General features: G+C 46.9%; 3 protein-coding genes across 3 annotated transcripts in view; 1 reads left to right on the top strand and 2 right to left on the bottom strand.

Annotated features, from left to right (window-relative positions):
- Positions 1–2,129, bottom strand: part of RAB11FIP4 (RAB11 family interacting protein 4) — a gene marked incomplete at both ends in the record, with an annotated part of 83,218 nt that extends 81,089 nt beyond the window's left edge. The window contains one exon of the mRNA XM_079544494.1: positions 1,995–2,129. Coding sequence (XP_079400620.1) covers positions 1,995–2,129 — 135 coding nt within the window. The remainder of the gene's footprint in view (positions 1–1,994) is intronic.
- A 5,420-nt stretch (positions 2,130–7,549) lies between these two features.
- SCPEP1 (serine carboxypeptidase 1) lies at positions 7,550–15,388 on the bottom strand (the record flags this gene model as incomplete). The annotated part of the gene is made up of 13 exons (XM_079544486.1): positions 7,550–7,615; positions 7,722–7,906; positions 8,190–8,327; positions 8,945–9,058; positions 9,840–9,924; positions 10,968–11,096; positions 11,280–11,317; positions 12,204–12,276; positions 12,481–12,555; positions 13,012–13,167; positions 14,032–14,121; positions 14,934–15,070; positions 15,334–15,388. The coding sequence occupies 13 exons, from the start codon at positions 15,386–15,388 to the stop codon at positions 7,550–7,552; spliced, it is 1,341 nt and encodes a 446-aa protein (XP_079400612.1).
- A 120-nt stretch (positions 15,389–15,508) lies between these two features.
- COIL (coilin) lies at positions 15,509–20,520 on the top strand (the record flags this gene model as incomplete). The annotated part of the gene is made up of 7 exons (XM_079544231.1): positions 15,509–15,759; positions 15,849–16,995; positions 17,745–17,831; positions 18,510–18,557; positions 19,161–19,236; positions 19,918–20,006; positions 20,431–20,520. 7 exons carry the CDS (start codon positions 15,509–15,511, stop codon positions 20,518–20,520), a joined length of 1,788 nt encoding a protein of 595 aa, XP_079400357.1.
- Positions 20,521–21,093: the final 573 nt, after the last annotated feature.

The following is a 21,093-nucleotide window of genomic DNA, read 5'->3' as shown; positions in this document are numbered from 1 at the left end:
TAATCCAACTGAAACACATGCCTGGTAGGCCAGGGGTTTGCTTCTATTCCATGTTCATAAGGGCTCGGCTGAAGGCCGGCGCTGTGCCTGCAGGCACTGCTAAGGACCGAGTCCTGGACATGTGGGATGGCCACAGCTCTGCACTCCACAGCAACAGCAGGAAAACAGCCAGAACCACTTAGAGCTGGTGCTAAAAAGCAGTAACAACAACAAAATATTGCAGCATAGAAGCAAACCTGCTAAGAGTGCTTCCACTTTGCCTGAACGGCTGCTTGAGCACAAACACTGCTCTGCTGGGCTGGGCTCAGTGACTGCAAGCACAAGGATTGCTGTGTGGGGGATCAGCAGCAGTGGTGTGGTGTTAAAAGAGAGAAGAAAAGCATCACTATTAGAGGTGAAGGCCTCTGAAGTAAAATAGTAAAAAAAATAAATAAATAGAAATTCTAAAATTCATTACTTTGAGCGAGCAGGTATGAGTCCCGTTACTTGAACAGAAAGTTGCTGCCTTGCTGCAATGCTTTTCCTTAGGACAGTTTTCAGAGCGCTGTAGATCTTTCAGGAATAATAAATTTCAGCACGTTGCCTGCACACACATCCAGAATAAAAAGTAAGAAGTAGAAAGGGCATAGAAAGATAAAGAGAAGACAGAAAGGCTGAATGCCTGAGCCACGAGCTGCGGGGAAGCAGGCACTGAGAATGTATAGACTGCAAACTTTGGAGGGATTGAGAAGGTAGAGACATGGAAAGCTGAGTGTATCAGGTTGGCACAGCTTAAAGGACAGAGATGTGACCATTGCTAAGAGTCAGAATTATTTGGGCCACAGTGCTACAAAACAGGGCCCTTCTGTGGCCAGAATTACATTCACAGAAGGAGCAAATAACAGCCCCAGGGTCAGCCAATCTTCTAGTGATACCAATGAAAGGTTTCTTTTGAATGCAAAAGGAGACAAGGTGCACTGTGCCCAAGAAGTGCAACATCCTCAAACTCGCTTTCAGCGGCAGTAAATACATCCTGATGCGTTAAAGCAAAGCATGCTCCAGCAGTGTCTCTACGCAGCCTCCCCTGAAACCTGCAGGATGTCACCGCTGACAACTGATGCTTTTCTACTGCCATCTCTGTTGAGATTATCAGTTTCGCTCTTTTCTTTGTTTCATTTCAATATTCTCCTCCCAATGGGCTCTGATTCACCCCGGGCCTCTGGGACCACCCGAATCCTCCTTCAGAACCTGCTCGTCCCTCACAGCCTCACACATTGATTTCCAAGACCAAAACGGATTGTTACGATCCGAGCCGTTCTGTGACAGCCTGTGGGACCGACCTTCCTCTGCGCTGCCAGCGATCTGCCTCCAAATTAACACGGCAGCAGACGGAGCGATTCTAACACAACACATCTGGCAACAAGGGTTTAGAAACAGTTCTATTCGTTTATATAAAAGCGTACAACTTACCCGGAGGCAAATAAACCCACAGATTGCGGCTCTCTACTATTGTTCAATTCCCCCCCCCCTATTTTTGGTGGATAAAACAAGAAAGTAAGGCTTCTCATTCAGCAGCCGTTTAGCGGACCTGTGGCTCCGTGCAGGCAATCAACCTTCCGTCTGCCGTCCCCGCTCAGCAGCCGCGTTCGGCCGCCAGCAGAGCGCCCGCACCGCGCCGCTCCGATCCTCGCAGCGGCCGAGCGAGGTTTTTCTTAGGGAAAGCGTTTACGGCCCTTCGTTGCAAACTGGGAACTGTTCCGAACCCGAGGCGTGTCGGCACCTCGACGGGTCCGCATCCCGCTCCGCGATGCGCGGATTTACAGCGGTGCCACCGACGGAGCGGCCGCACTGGAACCGGGCGGGAAAGCCCGAGCTGCAACCGGGATCCGATGAGGGCTGGGGGGCTCGGAGGGGCTCCACCCGACCGAGCATCGCGGGGAGGCGGCTCCGGGACCCGCCGAGCGCCCCGCGGGGGTCGGGGAGGACCGAGCCGCGTCGAGGGGCGTCCCGCTCACCTCATCGCCTTGGCCGAACTGCAGCCCCAGGGCGACGAAATGCTCCACCCGGATGAAGCCGTCCGCATCCTCGTCGCAAACGTCGAAAACCTCCTTGAGCTTCCGCAGGAACCGCAGCAGGCCGGCCGGCTCCATCGCGGCCGTTAGCTGGAGGCCGGCGGCGCGGCCGCAGCAGCCATCATCGCCTTCAGCGGGCGCGTGACATCAGCTCCGAGGAGCGGGGCGGGAGGGGACGGCGAGCGCGGGAGAAGAGAGGGAGGGAAGGAAGGAGGAGAGCCGGGGAGGAACGAGAGCTCCGGGCGGAGGGAGGGAGGGAGGGAAGGGAGAACAATAGGGCAGAGCTCGGGATGGAGAGGGAGGGGCGGCCAGGAGCGGGCGGCCGCCAGGGGGCGCTGTGGGACGAGCGGCGGGGCGGCAGGTGCGCGCCGGGCGCGAGCGGCGGCTGAGGGAGCGCGCGCCGGGCGGGCGGAGCGGGACCGCGAGGCGGCGGGAAGAAACGGCTCCAGGGAAGCGGAGCATCGAAGGGCACGGGCTGCGGGTGTCGGCATTTCGTTACAGTCGCCACCCTCCATCAGTGTCACTTCCACTTTGTTTAGTACCTCGGTGTCAGAGCGTTTAAGGATCGCACTCCCAGGGCTGGTGACACGGGCTGCAGCTCGGGCTGTGTTCCAGCACAGTGACAGCACGTCACCCCCTGCCGCATCCCGAGCCAAACCCTGCTTCCCATCAGCAACTGTAGCTCTGATTAGCAAGGTAACAGCTGCACTCTGGTCTTTAATTATTCCTTTTTTAACTTTATCACTTCTCATCAGTTACATCCTCTACTAAAATGCCATAAACAACAGGCAGCAAAACCAAGCTTATTTCTATTGCTATCCTGCCTGAAACCTCATCACCGTTACTCAGGAGGTAAGGAAGTTTTCTCCCTCTTCAGCTGCCGCTTGCAGCCGTGCCGTCATCGCAGGATGTGCCTAAAACACAACACGCTCCATTCAGCTCCCGCAGTTTCACGCCAAGCCCCCGCTGAGCGCCCAGCGCCGCTCCCAGCCGCGTCGCGCGGACCGGCGCCCCGCGGTACCCGGAGGTCCGCTCGCGCCCCCCAGCGGTCAGACCCCGCGCTGCAGCTTCGGGCCGCAGTTACGGCGGTTGGTTCCACAAAGCGCACCGGTCCACGAAGAGGCACCACGCTGCCTTCTTCCAGGGAGGGGACAGACCTGCTAACTTCTCACTGCAGGCAGTCGGGAGAGCTTCTGTTTGCCTTCGATTATAACACGCAGCAGCACCCAGCAGCCTCCTGAAAGCCTTAAGGGTGCTTGAAAGCACCTGAACTTCTGCACAGACCCTGCATTCGTTAAAACAAAGGCTGCTATTTTGCAAATCACCTCGCAGCTGCAATGCCTGAGGGCACACCAGCCCATGCATTTCCTAAGCAGACTCACCCACAGCACACGCAGCGTATGAAATGCTCACTAAGTTGACTCGTACAGCTCTAAACAAAGCTTTCTGAAGTTCTGCTTTCCTGCCCCATCCTAGACAGGACTGTACAGCTCTAAAAGCACGTTCCATCTGTGACTTTATTATAGCTGAACAAGTGCAATTCCCATTCACTGCTGCATTTAGCAACAAGATCTGGGTCAGAATAATAAAATTAGAACACGCTATAGCACAGCGCTGCTAAAGCCAAACAGCAGTTACTCGCATCTCAAAACAGATTGCGGGAGCTGAGTCCAACCCAGCTGACTAATAAGAGAGAAAGCACAGAACGAGAATATTTCTGTAAGACAATGCAGGCACAGCATTGTTACTGCTATGGCCATCACTGGACCAAATTGCCTGTTGGACTAATGGTGTGAGCAGTCTGACCGTGCCAATGAGAGCCTGCAGGCAGCTTGCTTGTAGAGAAACAGTCCTGAAAAAGACATTTTTAGGAACAGCAAAACAATTAGAAAAGCAGAAAAGCTGCTAGAAGCAGCCTGGTTGAGCTAATTGCCTTCAAAAAATGATTGAAGCAGGCATTATCAGATCTACAGGCTGAAGATGCAATTATTCCAGCTGTTTGTTACACTTGGATGATTCACAGCATTTAAGAAACCAACACAGCCCTATTTATCCTTGCTGCTACCTAGGAATTTTGGTATTGATACTGACAATAAAAACTGGGGGAGAGAACAGAGATAAACTCACAGATCTGAAGTAGCTTCAGCTAAAGTATAATTTCTGCCTCCTTGCCTTACAGTTACTTTCAGTGGGCTGGGGAGAGATGGGAGGAGTCCTAGCACGCTTTGCAGCAAGGCCTGAAGACTATTTCAACCCAAAGCTGGAAATTCTGAGGTCCCTTTCGGGCCTCTTAATGTTCCCATCTGGTTTAGAGCACTGGCACATCAACAATGTCAATGCTCTAATAATGCTAGCACTGAACTACCTCACCTGATTATCAGACTATTGAAAATTAACAGCCAACACACGGAATTTTTAAGGGCGATTTGCTTTTCTTGAAAGCATTTTAAGCGAGCAGTCTGTAAAGGGGGATGGATTGACAAGCACAGCATTAAACCATTCATCCAGCATATCTCCACACCTGCAGATATATCCAAGTTTCCTCCTACCTCAATCATCAGCCACAGTAAGAAATAAAGAACATCTCCCCACGCCAAACAGCAACCAGGATGGCAGAGATAAGCTGCTCTTCTCACTACAAAATCTACTGTATAGCAACTACAAAAACAAACCAAAGCCCCACAAAAAGCAGTGTTCAAAGAAACCTCACGAGGGTGAGCCACACTACTCAAATTATTACGATTCCTTTGCCACTGCCTGCCAGTCAGATAAATTGTTATTTCTTTCCTGAATGTCTTCTGGAAAACATGAGCATACCCCAGAGCTCCAAAGTGACACACACAAATTGTGCTGCCATACAGCAGAATGTTTGCAGGGTAACAGGCATAACGTGGCAGTGAAGAAGTGCTCCAAGATCCCCATCTCATCTCAGTACACAGATGTTCTTTTGCTGCAGCTTTGAATCATGAGATAAGCAGATGTTGCAACATTTCAAAATGTTCATCTTCTCAGAGAGACAGCTCAGCACATACCTGCATGTTCACCCCCTTCAGCCTCACACTTTAGACATGAAGCCAATGAGCATTACGTACCAAATTCCCTTTAGGAGAAGCTCAAGTGATTCGCTCTTCCTCCAGCAAAGCTCTCATGCCAGATCATTACAGATATTGCCCCTGCACAGCCATGGTCACAAGTGAGGCATCTCTTGCCTCCCACATTCATTTGTTCATAACAGTCTCAGACTCTTGCACAGAAGAGCTATAAAAGCCAGACCAAAGGTGCATCTCTCCAGTATTCTGTGTGCTAGCAATCGTAGGGCACCAGAGCACACAGGTTAAGGCACAGTGTATGCTGTGACACCAGTTACAGAGCCTTTGGCAAAGTAGATGGAACTAAACTTCCCTTATATTAAAGGACTGCTGCTTATTTGTTGTTTGCACTTAAATGGCCACATTTAAGAGCCTGTCTCCAGCAGCCAACATGCTTAGGTTTGGCACAGCCCCTAAAACCAACAAGTCACCAGTCTTGAAGCCATCTCCCACCCCCCCATCTCTTTGACAAAAGTGGAAAAACCTAAAGAAACCAAGAAAGTTGGGGCAAGAAACAGGTATTCATGGCACTCAAAGAGCTGAAGCTGGAGGCAGTATGAATGAATGTCCTATTAGAAAAAACATAACAGCAGTAAATGCTGCAATAACATTTTCTCAGTTCTTTCCTTCTACCAAGCCCTGCAGTGCTGGCTGTTTAGGCATAACACCAAGTATTGTGCATAGCAGGATTCAGGACTACAGACCAACACAAACATGCTTGCTTGGAGTTATTTTGAAGTATTCCACAAATGCTGATGTGTAGGTTTACACACCTCTAGAGCTATCCTCTTATGTTCACCCAGAAAGAGAGCAGAAAAATTGCCAATTTGATGCTGCTTAGCAATTTCAGGTGGCTCTTCATGCTCTTATGGAAGACATCCTGAAGAAGAGAGGGAGAGGCTGCAGACCCAGCACGTTCTCACTGTGCACACAGCCATGAATACTTCCCTCTCAAGTATGACTGCATCTGTTCCCATTTGCAGAGGCTTTACATTGAAAAGCCAAAACAGAAGAGATTTTCAAGTATCAAAGTCAGTACAATGTTCAAGAGAGAAATTACATTGAACCTCTTGTATTTATTAAGATACATGTTTGAAAAGTCTGGATTTGCACCGCTAAAGTTCTCATGAACACAGTTCAAGCACAGAACAAGAAGGAAAGCAATTAGTAGGTGCCAATACTCCATCTGCTGGGAGACTGCACGTGTGTTTACATATCATTATGCCTCAGTCTTTGCTAAGCCAATGATATCAGACATCTTACAATAGTTTCAGTTGCAGGAGGAATTGGCTGGTTGCTGTTCATTTGGTATTCTGACAGCTGGAACGAGCTGTTATGCTTCCTACCAGACAGTGATTAAAAATGGCCACCTTATACTCCACAGCAGAAGTCAAATGATTCTGATCAAGTCTCTTTTTGACAGTATTCCACATGAAATGTTGCTTCCAAAAACAGGAAGTCTCTACAAGACTTAAGAGATCTAAAAAAAGTAATACAAATATTGGCTTTTTGTAAACCCTTGTTTTAGATACTGCTATTGACTTCCAGTATTATGCTACTATTGTTTCAATAACATTCTGCTTTCCACTCTCCAGCCTATGCTCAGAAGCTTGTAGGAGGCTTTAGTTCATAAGGATTCTCTTCTGCACAAGAGGGTATTAGCAGGGCTCCTCCTTCGGCATAAAGGAAAGCAGGAATTGCTGCTGGATGTGCTTCAGGTGTTAAGGCTAAAGACAAAATTTGGGTCATTAAAAAGTGAATGAAAATGAAGAAACAGGCAGATGAAAGAGATTAAGTCCTCCCCTGGAGGGGAGGTTGTGAGAAAGCCTGAGGAACTGTGCATCCTAATTCACGTATCTCATCTCACTGAGATGGACTGTAGAGTCTCTTGTGCAGGTCTTCTATCCTGGCGTCTTCAAATCTGCAGCTTCTAATCCAGCCAGGTAACTCAAGGACAAAGGCCCAAGGACAAAGAAAGGAAATACCTCAAAACCTCATAAAGCAGGTTTGCTCTTAGAGGGGAACAAGCAGCCAATCTATCAGGACAAAAGTCCATTTTAGTTTTGACGTTCAAACAAGATGGGGAGGACAGCTTTTTTTACAAAAGCACAAAATCCTTCCAAGACAAAGGCAGAGGCTTACAGCTTACAGTTGTTTATGACACAGGAATTATCTTGGAAGAGTCATTAAGAAAAGTATTATGCAAATCACATCTTAGAAATTCAAAAGCAAGAGCTTATTCAAGGAGAAATATGCCTTTTCATAAACACTTTCAAGCAACATCAGGACGATCAGAGAGGCTGTGTCCAAATAGCAGTTGTTCCTCCTGCAGCTTCTTTGTTCTCAAACTCGAATTCCACAAGAACACTGGCACTCAGCAGGAGGCCATACCAGCTGGCCTCCCTTTCCCTAGTGCTTCTGCTGGGTCACCATCCTGACCATTTTCAGGGCCATCTCTCCTTGATCAGATGGTACCTAGCACGGAGATGAAGCACACAGTAAGCAGCTGCTGTAGAGAAGACAACAGCAAGAACATACACATGCTCAAGTTTTCTTGTTGGTAACGATGCACCCTACCTACCCCAATAGCTATATTATTTACCATGTGCCCAGCCTTAAGAATCCAGAAGAAAGCAAAGTTCTCATGGGCCTTGTGGAAAGCAGCTGTATCTGTGGATTCTGGGGACACATAAAGCGCCTTCCACCTCTGCTGGCTGAATGCCTTCAAGCCGGGCCATTTCAGTTTTCGGATCCATGCCTCCTGGCCTGTTAGGAAGAATTTAGATTCCTGCATGCTCAGATTCTAAAAGCAATGTTGCTGTGCCTAGAAACGCTACTAAGGATGCAAATAGAAACAAACCAACGGAGAGAGAAGAACTGTCTCTCTCACAAGGGTGTTAACAAAACATTAAGAGCTGCTCATTTATAACTGTCTTGCCTGTTACAAAGGAGATCTGCAGAAGAGAGATCTAGCTACCAATGTTATTAGTGACTGCACATTCTACTCATTACCTGTTCTGCTCCCAGCCCCAGTCAAAAAGCCTCTTACCCATGGTGTCAACAATGAGATCCAGCTGCCCATTATAGACTGTGACGCTGACATTGGCTGCTAAGAGCTGATCAACAATGTCGATGACAGGCCTCATGAAGTCCTCAGCCATGTTCTCAAAGACTTTTGTGGACTGACCTGATGGAACCAGAAAGGAGACAGAGTTTAACTGATGAAAGATGTCACTCCCAAGCCGGGACAGAAGCAGCTGGACAGGGGTCTCAACATACAGCTCATGGCTGTGTAAGAGCAAGGCTTCACACGAAGCATCAGGCAGCCAGTTAGAGGAACTAAGAGAACCAGAAAGCAGCCACACTCACACCAGAGCTCACACAGCACTGTTGCTTCTGGCTCTTATTACACACAGAGTGCTGCCATCAGTCCTTCTAAACCCTCCTGTCTGCTTTATACCCTCCCCTTCACACCATCCTGCACAACGCCAGCACTCTGGCAGAGAAAGACTGACAAATTCTCTCAGTAAGACTGCAAGGACATAAACCAGTTGAGGATCTTCTTTGGTCCCTGTACTTTTAGCTGCTTGGCTAATGACAGATAAAAGCAGTAGAACCAGAACTTTCTACCACTGGCCTGCTCTGTTACATTTTCATCTGCGACAATAAGTCCTCTTTTTAGAATGGAGGACAATGAAAATTTAATGTGACTGCTTACTACAATAAAATATGTCCCTTCAGACTGCAATATAGTGGAAGGCCATAATACACTCATTAGATCCACACTAGCTGACAGGAAAGTACCTCCCCATTTTACACAGTCAGGAATAACTTTTAGTTTCTTTCTGATAGGTCCATTCATCAATTCACTTAGGTTGTTCTTATGCATGACTTCCACGTGACGTTGGTAAAGCCTAACTGAAAGAGACAAAACATTTGGATTAGTTGCACATATAAGACAGCCATCCTGTATAAATAACAATTTTCAGTGCTACAGTCACAGCTAAATTCTTCTAGTGAAAATGCACCACCACAGAGAACAGTTTGTAGACTTACAGTAAAAGTCCCTGATGCCAACCTTCATTTAAGTCAAGAGGTAACATGGGAAGAGCCCAAATATCCATTTTCACTTCTGGCTCTCACAGCACTTCTCCAGGAGAAGCTTCTGTTTCGGCCACTTGGCACAGATACATCTCAAAACAATTGTTTTTGTGCTGTAATGTCTTACTTCTGGGAATCAGTTGTGCTATTCCCTCCCCCCACTGAAGGCAAGAAAGAGATAAAGTGCTTGAAAGAGGCCAAGTTTCTTTTTTTTACATGCATTAGCACCATGTAACTAGACTCAGACTGTTTATATAGATGGGACATTTTTGTATCCTAGCTTGAAGACAAGCAGAAGAAATAAAGAAGATGTAACTTAGGTCATTGTGACATAGTTTTATGACACTAACTACTTCCTTGGAGTAATTGTGCAGAATGTATAGGTGGAGGTGTAATCTATAGAAGGGTTGCTCCACATTCCTATTAATCCCTGTTTACGCAACAGCAATCAAGTTCTTCTCAAGAGACCATCAATATCCTCTGCATCCAAAGGTCCACTTTAAGGATGTGCTGACCCAAGGCTGTTCCTATGGTCTGAGCTGATAGTATGGGAATGCAAACAGAGCCTCAGAAGTTCAACTACTTAAATATGACTTACCAAGATGAAAATTTTCTTGTTCATTTGCTTTCATTTCTGGAACTTCCTTAGTCATGATGTTATAAAAGTTCACATTGTCTGTGTTCTGAAAAGATAAGATGTTTAGCACTGCTCCTCACAGCAGAAGGTTTTTGTAAACAGATTCCCTTCCAAAATGGAGAGGTTAGGAAGTCCTAAACTTTTCTACAGATCAGGAAGGTATTCATAGAGAAACAGATCTACAGTTCATAAAGAGCTTTCTCAAGACTACGTGGTTTGTGCTCTTCTCTGAAAAGGATGTGAAACTACAGGAAGCTGCAAGTGTGACTGCAGATTGTTATTACTCATGACAGAGACAGCTGCAACACCAGATGATGCTTTTAAATGCAGTTCTGCTGGATCCAGTCCAGCCCAATGCTGCCTCTTGCTCAACATCCACCTAACCTACAACCCCTGAACACCCCAAACGCCTTCTCTAAAACATGGGACAGACAGCCGTCACCCTCACCCCTCTTCTGGAATTGATGACATCTAGAAAAGTCTAAGAATCATTGAATGACAGCTCTAATGCAGACAGCGTGCTGCATCCATAGGACAAGTGCAGTTAGTGTTGCCAGCAGAGAAGTTACTGAAGTTTTGCAGAGCTGCTCTCCTTTAACTGTTGAGTCATAGAAGATGAGAGGCACTGGTAATGAATCAGCACACAGGAGTCACACTACAGGAAGAAGTACCTGCACCTTATGTTGATATCTCAGCTGGAATGGAAAAACAAGCAGGCTTGAGGAGAAAGACAAAATGGGAACCACAAGTTCCTGCCAAAGAGCAAGAAGTGACACCAACTATGTGAAGGTTACCAGAGAGAAAAAGCAGCTCTAGATGAGTCTTTCAGTTTGAGGAAGCCAGAATTTTTCTTGTACTAAACCACAATAAGGCTCACATGGGCTGCCCTTCCTACTGCCTCTTGCAATCACAGTGGTGCACAGCAAACAGCTCTTTTACATCAACACATCATAAAGCACAAACAGCTGAAAATGGCTGGGCAGGATGTTGGAGGGATGCACACGAGCCCAGGGCTCATTGAAAGAAAAACCTGAAGCTATGCGCTCTCCTAAACACTGACTTCTTATTAATGCTGCTCAAAGATCTCACCTCTTCAATGATACCTTCAGCCTTACTCCAGAGCTCAGTGGCCAGCCCATACTCATTTTTATTTATTGCATCCATTATTTCTTTAGCAACAGCAGTCACCTCTGCTAGACCATGATCATCAAGGAGAGACTGGAAGACAAACACATGAGGACAGCTTTATTGATAGTTTCACATTCATTTCTCAGGAACAGGCTTCAGATATCAGAAATTTCATACCAAGAGTTAATTAAAAAACAAACAAACAACCTCCATTTATACTACATAGCAGTACAAGTTCTCAGGAGAAGGCCAAGAGTTTAAGAAGGTACTCACAGTGCTATAAAGGTAGGGTCCCCAAGACAGCACAGAATCTAAAAACAATAATAAAGTGAAAAACAACAGAATAGATTACAAACGTTAAAGTTTTTTTTTCTTTTTACTTTTAATTTTCTGTAGCAAAAATGGTTGTGACAAAAAAAGTACAAGAATTGTTCAGTACAAAGGTACAGCCAGCTTGTTTTGCCAGAAGCTTGCACACCACAGAGTAAGTTCTTCACTAATCCTGAGAACCCCTAGAATTACTTCAGTGCCACAAGCCTCCTAAGCATCAGTCACTGAAATTTATTAAAAAAAAAAAAAAAAAAAAAAAAAAAAAAAACACCAAAAAAAAACACATGCTCTTGCTGAAGTGTTCTCACCCCAGAACTGTAACACGTCAATACGTTACAGGGAGAGAACCCTCCCAGGAACAGGCACAGCCTGAACTGATCTATTAGCAAATATTACTGAGGGGAAAAAAAAAAAACCAAACTAGTTTTTCATCCTTCACCAGACACACACCCTGTCTTTCTCAGGTCAGCAAGGACATCAGGTCCCCAGCACAAGGTCTTCTTGTGAAAATAGTGAGAAAACCTCAGTTGCAAACTTGTGAACCATTTGGTGGCATCACTTTAAATGCAAACCACCAGAGTGGCTGTAGAGATTTACACAGACTTTTCAGTACACTCCACTTCAAATGCAGCTGTGCCCCTCACTGACTTGGCTCTCAGGTTGCTCAAGATTCAGATACGTTCCAAAGGCAGACACTTCAATTCACTCCTTGATATACTGAAGTATTTTTAGTGACTTGATATACCAGACTCACTAGAGATGGCATTCACTTAAGGCAAGGCTGGCATTTTTGACTGCAGGTATCCATTAAATAATCTAAAAAAATAAAAAGTAAAATCAACGACAGTCTGAGAATTTTCAACATACCCAGGGGAGAAATCCATGAGTCCCCAAGAGCGACCCCAGCAAAATTGCACTTTATGCTTCCTTCTTGTACAGCCTTGGTGATAAGAGGAAGAACAAAAACAAGCCTGCTTTTAGTTGGGACCTTAGAACCAGTTTTCTTCACACAGAAAAAACCCAAACAACACAAAACCAATCAGTTATTGGTCTGACTCAGGCAGCAGAAACAGCATGATCTAGGAAACACAAGTACTTGTAGAACATCACCTTCTAACGTGAACTACATCCTCAAACTACTTACCTTATGCAGCTCTAAAGCAATGCCAGCAGCCATTTTACCTCCGTAAGACTCAGAAAATATGTAGAATGGGACGTTCTGGTGAGAGAAGCCACACAATGAACCTGTTAGATGGAGGACAGATCCCCAGCCATCTCCCACATCCCACAGCACCCAGGGGTAGGCTCCCCACCTTTCGTTTCCAAACCCTGGGGATTTTTGAGTCTCAGATGCCATAACATCCTGGTGTAATTACTAAGGCAAGTTCTGAAGTGGGCCCCTCAGTATTTTGGAACTAGGAACAGCCAAGAGCCTATGTGCTTCTCAGATCACAACAGACAATAACACAGCCTTCTGATTATCTGACTGGTGCCAAGACCAGCAATCCATGATATCACATCTGAACTGCAGAAAATATGAGACAGTGGGGTTATACCTGCAGTGCCTCCCCTGCACGCTACCTGCCTCACCTAGAAGGCTGCTCACCAATTCCTTTTGAGATCTGTTCAATTGCAAAGAAAAATAGGATTGTAACCCGTAATTCAAATCACCTACCTGAAATTCTGTTCTGTGTGTGAAGAATTCATTAAGAAAAACCATCATATCGGAGACTACTGTGGTTAGGTTTTTGGCAAACAAGCTGCAGTCATCTACATAGCTGAATCCAGTGCCCACAGGATTATCCACAAACAAGATACTGGCTGCCTGCAACTGCAAAAGCAGAAAGGTTTCAGTATTAGCAGAGCACCAGTACAAACTTCAGTTTTGATGGCACAAAGATCTAACAGCCACTGCATCCCCAACCCTGAAAGAAACTGGAGAAAAACTGGGTACAAGTCCAACACAGAGAATGGTACAGATGGGCCTTCTGTCTGTCAGAATGCAGCAAAAGCTATCAGCTGGAGCTAAGCTGTAGAGTTACAAACTCACTAACAAAATCAAGGGATCCACACAGAGGTAGCTAGGATGGATCAAAGCAATGAGGTTTATTTAAAAAAAAAAATATACAATGCAACGTCTTTCAATTTGCCCAGCGAGCAACAGGAAAGGCACCCAGAACTCCTAACCATCCAAGGGCAGCTCACTCACATGAACCAGGGACCTCCCAGATAGTTAAGACTCTTAGTTGCTCACAGCTCAGTGAATAAACCTCTACTTCCAGAGGCAGCTGTAATTACAGCTGGTTTCCCTTGAAGTCATAAGAGGGTTGTAATTACCAGCCACTGCTTATTTGTTGCCAGCCACCTAGAAAAGCCCTCAAGACTATAAGCAACAAAGCTATGATCAGAAGTAACATTTTCCTAGAAATTCCCCACTCACTCCGTTTCCCCCCCAGCACACATTCATGGAGGCCTATGTATTCCATCAAAACAAATTAACAGGCCTACTCTTCAGTTCTTAAGAAGGCTATTAATTTAAGCCATTGTTATTAGTCTGACTATTTTAAGATAAAGCACCACAGTTCTGTTGAATTTTAAATGAAACCTGTTCTGTGTGCATTTTAACCTAGCAAGCACCTGCTTACACAGGCAATAAGTTTTGCAATCAATAATTAGAAGCTGAACTCTGTTATACCCAGGTTGTATTTCTTGGTTTCAGTTCCTTGTCTAATGGACCAATCTCTTCAAAGTTCCCAAATCCACAGCCTGAAGATCCCGGACCTCCCTAAGGGGAAAGAGCAAATAACTGAGTTAGAAGGCAGCACACCATAGATGTGGGAGACAGGAGCAGAATAAAACAACCCAGTAAGCACAACATCACACAGGAAGTTCAAAGTGCCCTTTGCACTCCTCAGCAACTTGCAAAGAGGGCTCTGTTCCTCACTGTCCTCCACTACACACACACTGCTTCTGATCAGAGAAGTAACCGCCCACATGTGAAAGCGTCCAATGAGCTGCATGCTGGATGCTGTTTGAGAACTTTTACCCTTATTTCCTTAATCCCAAGTACAAAAATCAGCCAAAATACAGAAGTTTGAGTCATAAGGTGTTTGCTCTTTTTAAGCAGCACATACAGCACACACGTTTTAATCTTCAATAACACAAAGAGGTAAGGTCCAAGTCACCAAGTGGCCACATCCAATGTTCTTTTCTGAAACGTTGTTCTGGAGGTGAATGTAGAGCACACACTGACGATCGCTATCAGTTGCGACTGAATGAGGCCAATCACGGTGACAATCAGCCTCTCTCAGTAGCTCCCTTACAGAACTCACCTCGGATCTCTGACCGCTTTTCCCCCTCCCGCAGCACTGCTCGGGCTGCAGGCACCGCGGAGCCTCCAAGCCGCGATACAGCACGGCACAGAGCACCGCTGCGGCATCACAGCTCCCGGCAGCGTCTGCTTCTGCGATTTGACCGGGACAGGTTATCAAGAGCCGCGACGTGCCTTCAGCAACCAGCATTCCTGCCCACTAACCCGAGCGTTCTCTGAAGGGCTGGAACGGGACGGTCGGCAGCGCAGCACCGCGCTGTGCTCACCTGCAACCAGAGGATGAGCGGCAGCTCGGCGAATCCCGCGGTGCGGCCGTCGGCGTAGTACAGCCACCAGAAGATGTGCGCCTTGCTGCGCACCTGCACGTACCCCCACAGCTCCCGGGGGGGCTGCAGAGCCGCACCTGCGGGCAGAGCGGCCGTCAGCGGGGGGAGCAACGGGCGGCCCACCGAACCCGCCCCGGGACGTCGCATTTCAGCCTTGGGTGTGATAAATAGAAGCACCCCGCAACGCCGCGCTGAGGCCGCGGGGATCGCCCCGCTCAGCCTCGGCCCTCCCAACGGGGCACAAGAAACGCCGCGCACGCGGACTCCAGAGGCTGCCCGGGACGCGGCCCGGGACGTGGCCCCGAACCGACCCGACCCGCGACCCTCTCCCCGCCCGTACCTGCTGCCAGCGCTACGAACAGCGCCAGCCCCACAGCAGCACGCAGCGCGCCCATCCCACCCGCGACTCTCCCGCAGCTCCGGGTCCGCCTTTCCCGCCCGCCCTTTTTGTCCCAGACGGCGCGCCGTCCCCCCGCCCTTCCCCGCCCCTCTCCGCCCTTCCCCCTGCCCCCAAGATGGCGGCTGCCGGCGGCGCTCCGGTGCGGCTGCGGCTGCAGTTCGATTTCCCGCCGCCGGGCAGCCCGGGCTGCGCGCTGTGCTGGCTGCTGCTGGAGCCCGGCCAGGCGCGCCTGGTCACCGACCTGCTTAGCATCATCCGCCACCGCTTCGGCTTCAGCCGCCGGGCCCGCCTCAGCCTCTTCTTGGACGGAGCGCTGCTGCCGCCCACCGAGAGCGCCCGCCTCGTGCGGGACAACGACGCGCTGCGGTACGGCGGTACGGGCGGGATGGGAGGGGGGGGAGGGGGGGGAAGGAGATGGGGGCGATGCTGAGCGCCGTTTGTTTGGGTCTGTGCAGAGTTACGCTGGAGGAAATCGCGGCAGAGGGGTGTGAAGAGGCGGACGATGACCTCTGCGCACCGAAAGATGATAGAAAAAGGTACAAACGAAGGCAGAAGGCGCAAGGGATGTCCAGAAGCGGAGAAGAAAAACATCAAAAGGAAAAGAAAAAGAGTAAACGTAACCCGGAGTGTTCCTCTGGTAGGGAGGACACCACTGGAGATGTTTCTGACACTCGGAAAAAATCCAAAAAGAGAAAGAGAAGGGAAGAAAACAGTGGGATGGTTCCCAGATCTTCTGAAGGGAAGAAGGGCAGTGCTGACAGACCCCCAAAGCTCCAGAAGGCACAGAGGGAGGAGCGGCCGGCAGCCAGAGAGAAGGACGGGCAGCGGGCAGCAAAGGTGGCCCATGGGCGGGCAGATGGCAGTGCTACTCTGATGGCTGCTAAGAGCACCTCCAAAAATCTGATACCAGAGGTCCGGAAGCAGAGGGTGGGAACATCGGAGTCCTCCAGCGCGTCGTCCGACAGTGACAGCAGTGAATCAAATGTAAAGCACAGTAAATCTTCCCACAGACCTGCAGCAACAGCGCTTCCCAGACACAAGGCACAAACTGCAATGACTGCTGTTGCTCGTAATCAAATGTCTAATGCTGAACATTGCAGTAAGACTGCAGTTAGTAAAAACGCTAAGAAATCGCAGTCCTCCAGTTCAGATTCTGACTCAAGCTCCGAGGATGAAAGAGCAGCAGCACAAGGCAGTACTGCAAAGCAGGCGCTGCCCAACAGTGCAGCAGCAGCACAGACTGGGCCCACTGGTGCTCCCAAAGCCAGGAGCTCCTCCTCCGAGTCGGACAGTTCCGATTCGGAAACACTCGTCATTAAAAAACCTGCAGCCAATGCTGGACTGAGTAATTCCATAGCAACAAATGGTTCCAAACAGTCACCAGCGGGAATCCAAGGGCCAGCTGCCGGGCCGGGGCGTGGGAGAGGGCGTGCAGCAGGAGAGGGGAACTTCTGGAGAGGACCGAGGGGCCGGGGGTTCCGGGGGATGGTGAGGGGCCGGGGCAGAGGAGAAAGCCCTGGCTTCTTCTATAGCTACAGCAGTGAAGGCCAGAAACAGAGGCAGTTACACGAAGCTGTGACAAACACTTCTGTTCCTGTCCAGGTGAGTGACTTACGCAGTCATTGACCAGCTCTCTCACAGCTTTAACTGTACAAATAAAGTACAGCATGGAAGTAATTCAGAAAAGCTGAAAAATGTAAGTAGGGTAAAGGCTGGTAGATCTGAACAGTAAATCTGATGTTCGCAGTATATATCCTGCAGAAGCATTTAGGAAACAATACTTAAGTGATTGTACTGGTGGGATAACTGCTATGGGCTACTTGGAAATGAAGGCACAGCATTGTTCACAGGGGTGCAGAGCAGAGTGCAGCTGATGTGCCAGCAGATGGCACTGTGGGTGGAGCAGAGACTACAGCCAGGTTCTGTTCCACAGCAGCTCCCTGGGCAACATCTGGAGAACTGATGTTACTGACTTTAATTGCAATGCTGGCATGGGAACTTGGTGGTACTAAGCTGTAGATGTGCTACCCTGGGCTGCCAGTCTGTCATTCTTAGACAAAATGCCGTCCTTCAGGTGAACTTTGCTCATTATGCACTCGTTATAATACCAAAGCACACCCCCACCCCAAGGCACGACCTCCCCTCACTGAGCACTGCTCTGAATTCTTTAGCCTATACCTTTAAAAACTCTTCCCCCCCAGGTGAGATTCATACACTTGGTCATGCTGAGGGCCCTGGGAAACTCAGAAATCTCTGTGGAGTTGTTTATAACCTAGCACACGTGTGGCCAGGCTGTATTATTCTTAGTGATTTGCAGACGGTGGATTTATCAGCAGCTGTTTGTTTTGCAGAATGCTGTGGATATTCCCAAGAGAGACTACAGCGTTCTACCACTTCTAGCTGCCCCACCACAAGTGGGAGAAAGAATTGCCTTTAAGGTAAAGATCTTTGGAAGTTCTGAACGTCAGTAGGTCAGTGTTGTTTCATTTGGGCACTGTAAGTTGTGCAGGGAACCATACGTAGTCCTGCCAACCAAAAGCTTGTATTTTAGAATTGGATCTGGGACTGTTGCCTTGAAAGTACAAGAATTAGGAATCCATGAATTATTTTAATCCCGCTTGCTTGTTCATTAGTCAAAAATCTGCTTTAAACTTCAGTGTGTGGTTCAGAATTTCCAACTGTCCAAATCTCTGTAGGCAGCTCTGAAGGCATTCGCCCCTCTCTTGCTGTCTTTCTAACCTAACAGTTTTCCACAGAATAGAAAACACCACTGTTTGGTGTTAGCATCCCTATGTTCTTATTTCTCTCTGTAGTGTTTCTACAGTATTATTACAAAATTAGCCATACAAATAGCTACACTTCACTGCAAAATAAAATGATTTTTTTTGAAAGAAGTAAAGAAAAATGAAATAATTGCTGCTGAGGAGACTGGATCCTCTCCATGATCTCCTTTCACAGCCTGACCTGAACCGGAGTCCTTCAGAGCAGTGAGTCCTGGCAGTGTGATAGGCACTGGGAGCTGGGTGCCTTGGTCCCTGTGCTTCCCATTGCTGTAGGAGCCGTGCCTGGGGAGAGGATCAGGAGAAGCTGTCACTGATTTGTGTTTCTTTCAACAGCGCTTGGAGCTAAATGAGAACTACAGTCCTGAAGTTTCATCATATAAGGTATTATTTTTTCTCCCTCCTTAATTCACTGAAAAAACTATTATGTGGGGTAGAACTTCAATATTTTTAGGTTAATACTATCTCTCATGTCACTCTGCAGACTATTCCTGGTGCAGCAGTAAAATCAAAACTCTAAAACCTGAAACTAATTGAAAATGTGAAAGGTGTAGCAGTTACTTAAAAAAGAAAACAAAGAGTATTAGAGTATTAATGATCATCACTGTTTTAGAGATGACAAACGCAGGCCTTCAAGGAGAAAACTGTAGCTGTATTTGAGTGCATTGCTCTTGAAAGTCAAGACAAATTCCTGGTTCTGGTGTAAGTAATTCAGCACCTACTTGAAATAACTTGGTTTCTAGAAAGGTCATGATTTAAACTACTGCCAGGTCAGTGACAGGATCATGAGTTTATCTATGCCAGAAACTGCAGAATGCTCGATTGTAATAGCTTGCAGATTTTGTATACATATATATAGAGAGAGAAAAAATTAACAAACACATACTTCCTGTAATTGTAATCCAGTATCACAGTGGTTGTAACGTGGAATAGTTATCCAGTGCTGAAGTATATCCTATCTGATTCTTTTCTTGTTCCCTTGTGAAGGAGGGGAGAATAATCAGTTGGAATGCTGATAAAAAACAGATCGAGCTTGAGATCCTTTCCTCATCAGCAAGCCAAAGTACGTACCCTGGGACACTGAATGCTTGTTGCTTTGTGCATCACTGGGGAGCAGCCTGTGTGAGGCACTTGGGACCATATATAATCTCCTCAGCTTCTTTCTTAACCTCCTTCTGTCCCCATTCTTTCCTTAAAAAGTCTTCCATTGGGTGTGGAAGGAGCCCATGCAGTGACCTGGCAGCGAGGCTGTGTGTGGCACCTGACCTTTATACTGGTGGGAATGAGTCACCAGAGCATTTTCTCAAATTTAGGCAGCACATTTGGATGAACGTTCTCAGGCACACGGTTTTATTAGATAGCCACCTTACTTTTGGTGTGTAGAATTCAATTCTTGTCAGATTTTGTTAGAGTTCTAAACATTGCTGATATGCTTGCAATTCAAAAGATGCTGAGAGCTCATCCCACACAGGCTGGTAAGGTGAGGTGCTGTTACAGTGCTGTGATAAAGGATAAGTACAGAGTGACACTCCTACAAATGCGGTGATCGCCCGAAGGAATGGAGCCTCAATTATTGGAACTGCTTGGAGTAATACTTTAAACAAAAAACCACATCCTACCAAACAAACAAAATAAAAAAACCATGCATCCAACTGTGCCTCACTTTATAACTATGGTAAAAATGTAAACCTTTTGCTTTTTGTTTATAGTTAACTCCGTTGTTTTTTTGCTTTGTTTTAAAAAGTTGCTAAAGAGCCAGGGAAGTTTGATCTGGTTTATCAGTCTGCAGATGGGGCTGAGCTGATCGAGTACGCCGTTCCTCAGGACACAAAGGTACGTGCTGCCTTCTTCTGAAGGCGGCCCCGTGGTTTTGCTGGCACATTGCCCTGCTTTACAACACTGTTCATTTCTGTCCTTTTATAGTGGTGCATTTCATTAAAGTAAATGAAAGAAAAAAAAAATCCTTTCTAACAAGAACGTGAATTATCGTGAGATAATAAATTCTTGTGTATGATTTCAATTAGATTTAGAAGGTCACCAGTGTGTGTAACTTCTTGGCTCAGTTATCCACGAGGTTCTGCTTTTCCTACCTGCACATCAGCAGGTCAAGGCTGATGAAGAAGATCACTGAATTGGAGGAATGATCTGTGACCTCTGTTCTGTAGTGCTGCTGTTCACATCCGAAGTGTGGTGCAGAAGAAATTGCACCTGTCTGTACTCCTTGTACGTGCTAACATTGTCTGTATTTTGCTTCCAGATAACTGAAAGTTGGGATTCGCTGATTGAGCCCAGATTAATTGTTGAGCCTCCAGTTAACGGATCAGGCATTGAAAACGGAGCAGTCTGAGATGTGAACACGTGTAAATACTTGTGTGGACTTGTTTCATGAGAAGCTGCCTTCCAGTTCTGAGGGCAGCAGGTGCACTGGTGGTTATTTTTTGTAAATGGTTTTAAAATGAACACTGTTTTCTTAAGGTATGGTTTTGTGTTGATACGAGAATGCTTTGTTTAGTATAGATTTAATATAGATTCGATTTTTTTTTTTTTTTTTTTTTTTAATAGAATCTTAGTTTTTATATTCTACTTCTGCGAGCTGCAAAACTGGAATGGTTTGATAGAAAATATAAAATAGGACTTTGTGCTGTGTTGGTAGCTCTGCTGCTATGTCCTGTTTTGTCTAGAGCAGTGTATCTGCTATACAGAGCTTGCTGTAAGGATAATTAAAAACCACCATTGAAAACAATATACATTGACATTCATGAGTCTTCCTTTACTGCAGAGCGTGACACAAATGCCTAGACCTTACGGTTCTGTACAGAGTTCACCTGAAAACATCAAGAAAAGCTTAAGGATTTTAAGCTTCCGTAATTTAGAGAGGAAGATAAACGGTGTTGGTGACAGAACTGTGCCTAGAACCAGT

This window comes from Tetrao urogallus (assembly GCF_951394365.1).
Source record: "Tetrao urogallus genome assembly, chromosome: 18".
NCBI classification, from domain to species: domain Eukaryota; kingdom Metazoa; phylum Chordata; class Aves; order Galliformes; family Phasianidae; genus Tetrao; species Tetrao urogallus.
Note: the sequence above shows the minus strand (reverse complement) of the source record. Positions and strands in the feature narration are given on the sequence as shown.